Genomic DNA, 6,589 nt, shown 5'->3' with positions numbered 1-6,589 from the left:
TTGGTAAGTTGACATAAAGTTGGTTTACCAGGTTGACACTCAGAAGTCACACACTACATAACTTGGGTCCACCCACATATAAGTGATGTCTTCTTGGAAAGAAACTTTAAACTAATGGACGATCGAAAGGCTTGGGGGTCTTGAGTCAACGGTGGATAACAAAGTCCAAGAGATATATCTCTCTCATATAATGCTAAATTTTGAGTCGACCAAGTCTTGCGGGGTGACTTGATGAAGTTTGGAGTTGAGTGTGGATTGAGCATCTAGTAGTCGACTTAATTGTGTGAAAGAATGATTGCTTCGTTCCAATAGTTTCCTATTGATCTAGTAGTTTCATATAATGTCTTATTCAATTTTGGACCAAACTAAATGGTTACGTGCTGAAAATTATGCAGACCAGAAGCAGCAACTACTGACTTGATGAATGACACAATCGGATTAGTTTCTTGGATGTGAGATTTCTTTTGTGATGTTACTTCCTATGATTCACTCTGCTTAAAGATTCAAGCTTTAGCACAAGTCAAATAGTTCGAAAATACCCAAAGGGAGAACACCCAGTTCCGATTATCAACAAAAACCCAGTTCCATTCGTCACATTTGCGTCTGCTTTGCTCAAATTCGTGACCCATCCGCCACCTCCCTAACTGTTTTCAGTTCAACAACACAGAGAGACGAGAGAGAAAGACAGATCGACGCTTTATGRCTACCTCTCCACCTCCAAATTTGATTATGGTTCGAGATGAGAGTGGTTCGTGACCCATTTCCCCAACCTCCAGATCAGATATGATTTCTCGATTCCGCCGTTGATTTGATTTGGTTGTGATAAAAGGTTTAATCTGAATTTGATTTAGGTTTACATTTAGGGTTCTTATTTTTAGATTTAGAGAAGATGACGATTGAAAAAATAATTTAAAAGATATGTTTTTTTCTTAAATTAGGGGCTTTTTGGCAGTTGCTGAATGATTTAGTGCAGAATAGTTAAGAGGTCAAAATGACTAAAAGGGTCAGAATGGTTAAGTACCGAATGAAATATGGTTGTTTGGTAAATGTTTTCTGAATGATAACAAATTACCATTTTAACCCTCAATGATATTAAATAATTTAAATTAAATTATAAATAGGTAACAAAAATCACATATGGATATACATTCCAGTAATTTCATCGCCCCCTTTTATCAAATTGAAGCAAACTGGAAAGCCTGGTTTGGTCATCGTCGGTTCTCCTACCATCTCTCCTTCCCTCCGTCGTCTGGTTTGGTCGTCATCGGAGTTGAAGGGATGTTTGGTCGTCGTCGGTTCTCCTGCCATCCCTCTCCGTCGCCAGCCTTCCGCCTCTGCCTTCTCTCCGTCGCCAGCTTCGATCGACTGTTCCGGTGACCAACAAGAGCAATTTTGGTAGGGTGGTTTTACCCACTATGAACCCTCGATTTTATTTTTGGGTTCTATGATTTGATTTTGATTTCAATAAAGAACAGACTTTTTGTGGGTTTGATTTGCTGTGAGTGTAATCGTTTCCTTCCACATATCGATTGGAAGGAGGATAGTGGAAGGAGTGGGAGGCCGCGAGATCGATTAGAAGGAGGAAGGAGGAAGGAACGTGGCTGGAAAAGGTTGAGAAGGCAAAAATGGAAGAACATACATCTGAACCATTTAGGAGCCCCCTAACCCCTAAATCGTTAAGAGGATTTTGTCATGGTTAAGAGGTTCTTATTTTTTTTGCCAAACAGCTTATACCTCTTACCGATTAAGAGGTTTCCTCTTAATATCACCATTAAGAGGCAACCAAACAGCCCCTTACACATGTTACCCTCGTGGTTGACGGAGATGGTTGATGGCTGTTAGGGTGTAGGACTAAATTGTAAGAAACGTGCAAACAACAGGTCCTGTTCTGTAATAAATAAAGTTTAGGTACTAATTTTGTAAAAGGTACCAAACTACATAGACCAAATCTGTAATTAACTCTTTAATATACAAGTCTATCCTACTCCTTTTCATATGATTGGTCTACAATACATATTCTTTTTGTTTTTTAAAAAATTGACTCAAATAACCATCCATCCATTTAAATTCGTCTTTTAATTATTTCTTTCCTGAATTAACTTAAATGTCATTAAGTATGAAATATTTTGGACCTGACTAAATAATAGAAAAAGAATTATCAAATTCAACCCAAATATGCAATTGCGACGACCAAATCTGTAATTATGATGGTGCCACTTGCTAACCTGGTGGAACTTGAACTTTTTTTTTTGTCTTTTAGCCAGGTCTGCAATATTATAAACATGGATATTGCAGACATAATGCTATTTAGGTAAATATTACAGATTTATAGATGTAAATATTGCAGAAATAGTGACATTCAGATAAATCTGCAAGAAAAATGACTAGTAGACCAATTTAAATGAGTAGAAAAACTATTTGAGTCAATTTTCGTTTGGAAAATAATGTCACAGTCGACTTGTATATAGGCATGGGAATACGCCCTGATCCGTCGGGGAAAACCCGGTCCACCCGCCCTGGTCGAGGACGGGGATTCCCCGCTAAATCGGGAATAGGGACGGGGACAGGCATCGCTCCGTCCCGTCTCGTCCCGTACCCGTTATATATATTAATTAATAAATTACATATATAAATATATTATTTATTTCAATTAAACCGGTAATTCATAATTTCATATTTCCTAACTAGGTTCATAATCTAAAATTGTTATTTTTTTTATATCTAGTCAAAATACATTTACTCGATATGGTTTTATATTACTCAATATTTTTTGGTACATTTGACTTTAAGTTTTTTTGGATCAAATCGAATATTTTTTTTGTTTCAGATTATTAATTCTTATATGATGTTGTAGTTTTTTTCGTATTAAGTTAAATTAATTTTGGTTTTAGGTTTATTGAAAATGTTTGAGATTTAAACATGTATGGTCTCTCACATATTTAATTTAAAATAACCTACATAAATGGAAAAAAATCCCCATTTCCCCGTTGAAGATGAGGATGCAATTATATTTTCCGACAAGGATGGGGACCGTAACGATGATAAAGATGAGTAATCAGGGACGAGGATGTATGTTAAATTATATTCATACGCATCATAACACGTGATTTTTTAAGGGCATTGTGGTCTTTTACCTTCAAATTTCTTTTTCTTGTGAATTAAAATGGAGACGCTTCACCGAATAACTAAAAGCCTCCATCTCCGGCTTCCTCTTGTTTTTCCGTCTAACCGGAGATACAGACGAAATCCMAGTATTGAATTTAGGGTTTCGAATATGATGAAGGCGTTTCGTATAATCAACCACCTGCAATTGGGATAAGAGGTTAGCGAGCATGACCAAGGGTTTGATTTTGAATTTAATTGTTGTGTTTTCCAGATTTTCACTTTTATATATCGTTATGCATAAAACATAAACTGTGTTTTCATCCACAGACAGACAACTACAAATGCTACACAAACATTCAGCTGCAAATCTTGTTCTGTTATCATGGTTACAAATCCACTTATTTAAGCTCATTCTTGCTCAATTGATAAGCATGTTAAAGAAACACTAATTACGACAAGCGATACGAATCTTAAACCACACTTCGTAGAGAAAATAGAAGTAAGCACTTCTCCATGCTTTGCTGGCAATCAGAGGACCAACCACACCCCAGAACCCGATTATAAATCCAACCACAATGCTGATGATGAATCCCCACTTAACTCCATCTGATTCATCTTCGTCATCATTCACACCATCTGAATCCCCAGGTGAGACCCTTTTCTTGTTGCATATCTCTGCAAGTGGAGGCCCACAGAGTGTGTTTGCCATGAAACTGGACTCATTGAAGCTCTGAAGCTGAGTACTTGTTGGGATTTCTCCTGTTAATTTGTTGCTAGACAAGTCTAACCAATTTAAGGTTGTCAACCTCGACATGCTTGAAGGAATCCTCCCATCAAGCTGGTTCAGAGACAAATCAAGAGATTCAAGTAATATCATTTCACCAATCGCCTCCGGAATTCTTCCCGTTAAATGATTCCCTGACAAATTCAACCACCGCAAGCCTAAGAGTCCCATAAGTTCCATGGGAATGGGCCCGGAGAATTTGTTACCTGAAAGATCCAACGTTGTAACCAAATACAGAATGGTGCTATAGTCAAACTCTCTTCCTTTAGTCACCAATGATGCACTGCCAAGAACTTGCACCTGAAATGGCAAATCATATAGCACAATTGCACTCGACTTTTGCCTTCCAGACATGATGCTGAAGTTGTAGAAACATGTTGGTAGGGTTCCCGAAAGATTGTTGTGAGCAAGATCCAAGATCTGGATAGAAGTGAGACGACAAAGTTCATCWGGGATTTCACCTTCCAGCTTGTTTGACCTGAGGCTGACTAGTTTCAACTTTGTTTCTTCTCCATCTATCAACAATGGTATGCTTCCGGTGAAATCATTCTCAGCAAGCTCAATAATTTGTAAGCTTTTCAAATTCAAAAGAGATGCAGGTAATTTCCCAGAGAGCTTGTTATTGCGGATGTTGAATGATTGGAGGGAAGATAAGCTCCCCACAGATTGTGGAAGTTCTCCAGAAAGATTATTGTTCTCAAAGTTTACAACCGATAAAGCTTGCCAATTCGTCCAACAATCTGGGATAACACCTGACAGGTTGTTATTGGCTAAATCAAGAACTTGCAACTGTCTTTCGCTCTCCAAACTAGGACACAAGAATTGCTCGAGAGATCCTGAAAGATTATTGTTTGAAACATCAAGAAGAAGAATGTCAGCTTCGTTGAATTTTCCAGGCAACGAGCCTTCAAATTGGTTGTCACTTAGATCTACTACAGCYTCTGGTGCAAGGATAAGATCTCCTATCAACATCCCTCGRATATTATTGTGAGACATGTTCAAGAAACTAATATCGGGAAATGAGATCCAAAACCAACTAGGTACGATGTCTGAAATTCCTGCATCGGCTATGTCCAAATTCATCAAGTTTGTTTGTGACCGAAGCCATGAAGGAAAACGAGGGCCTAATTTCCAAGAACCTATTCTCAGTCTTTCGAGCTGGAAAGGAGGGACCCAGTTACGAACACTTAGTTCTAGAGTTAACATGTTTGCCCCTGCCCATAAACTCTTCAATGTCGTTAGATTCGCAAAGTGATCAGTTAAAACACCTGTTAACGAATTGTGATGCACACTCATATATGTCAGTTTCCCTAGCTGACCCAGACTTTGAGGTAGAGTTCCATTGAAATTGTTGAAAGAAATCTCTAACCAATCCAATGATGTTAAGTTCCCCATTGAATCTGGGAGCAGACCATACATGGAGTTAACATTAAGCACCAATTGTTTCAAGTTTGACAATCTTCCTATAGAATATGGAATTACACCAGAAATGTAATTGAATGCAAGATCAAGGGTGGCTAGATTTTGAAGATTTCCTAATCTATCTGGTAAACGACCAGAAAGGAGGTTTGCACTGAGCGCAAAATACTCCATCTTTGGCGAATTACATTCACATAAGTTATCTAGAATCCCTGATACACTTCCAGTGAAATAGTTAGCTCGGAAATCAACATACCTCAAGTTGCAAAGGGTACCAAATGAGTTTGGCAAGGTCTCCGTGATTTGATTTTGTGACAAATCGATACTAACAAGAGAAGTCATGTTCTGAAGACCACCAAGAATTGAAGTTGAAAGATTACTGGTACTAATATCCAGGGAAACAAGACCGGTTACGCTCAACAACCCCCTCAAAACGGATGAGGAATTCATAAAATCGTTTTCAGACACGTGAACGACTTTTAGATCGATCATGTTATGAAAACCACCAACATTACCAGGAACTGGACCATGGAAAAGGCATCTTGTCAAATCTAAGGAAACTAGTTTAGTTAGACTGAAAATCCACCCAGGCATCAAAGTGTCGAAAATGTTATACGAAAGATCGAGGATGGTTAGTGAAGTAAACTTAACTGTGGTTAAATGATTAGAGATCTGAGAAAGATTACATGAAGACAAGTGCAATTCTACCAAAGACGGAAGGGTGTTGATTACTTGAAGCCAGTCGGATGCACCGCTAAGATCATAGCCAGACATATCTAGGTGCTGCAACAAAGGGAGACTCGACAGCCAATGCAGATTGTTCACCTGAACGTTACTTAGCCAKGGTCCGTTTCTGAGATCAAGAACAGCCAACCTGGATAGATTCCCGAGTTGTTGAGGTACTCGACCATAGAATTGCGACATTGAGAGATTCAAATATCTCAAGTTCTGAAGAGAACCGATGAAACTAGGAATTTCTGTAGTTCCAAAGTCATTGCAGCTCAAATCTAGATACCTAAGTTGCTTCAACGATAGCAGCGAAGGATTTATTTTTCCTCCTAACATCTGTGTGGATGCTTCTTCAAGTTCTGGATCGGGTCCTCGAAGATGAATCTCTTGGACGAGACCAGTGAAGTTATCGCAAACGATTCCAKCCCATCTACAACAGTTGATGTTTKCCYTGTTCCAAGATGAGAGCCGGTTGGTATCGTCTATGAGATCATGCTTAAACTGCAAAAGCGCCACTCTCTCGTTCTCATTGCATATAATCCGTCTCGAGTT

At 38.6% G+C, this 6,589-nt stretch overlaps 2 protein-coding genes across 2 annotated transcripts in view; both read right to left on the bottom strand.

The window, feature by feature from the left end:
* Positions 1-3,463: 3,463 nt before the first annotated feature.
* On the bottom strand, positions 3,464-4,894 carry LOC112528617 (receptor-like protein EIX2). Its single transcript, XM_025139639.1, has one exon. The coding sequence runs from the start codon at positions 4,883-4,885 to the stop codon at positions 3,551-3,553; it is 1,335 nt and encodes a 444-aa protein (XP_024995407.1). The 5' UTR covers positions 4,886-4,894; the 3' UTR covers positions 3,464-3,550.
* A 250-nt stretch (positions 4,895-5,144) lies between these two features.
* LOC112519556 (receptor-like protein EIX2) overlaps positions 5,145-6,589 on the bottom strand; it is a 5,857-nt gene continuing 4,412 nt past the window's right edge. The window contains exons 2-3 of the mRNA XM_025127755.1: positions 5,259-6,538; positions 5,145-5,157 (exon numbers count right to left, since the gene is read on the bottom strand). Of these exons, the coding sequence (XP_024983523.1) occupies positions 5,145-5,157; positions 5,259-6,538 (1,293 nt within the window). The remainder of the gene's footprint in view (positions 5,158-5,258; positions 6,539-6,589) is intronic.

Source organism: Cynara cardunculus, assembly GCF_001531365.2.
Source record: "Cynara cardunculus var. scolymus isolate 2C chromosome LG 1, CcrdV1, whole genome shotgun sequence".
Taxonomy (NCBI): Eukaryota; Viridiplantae; Streptophyta; class Magnoliopsida; order Asterales; family Asteraceae; genus Cynara; species Cynara cardunculus.
This window is presented reverse-complemented; position numbering and strand designations above follow the sequence as displayed.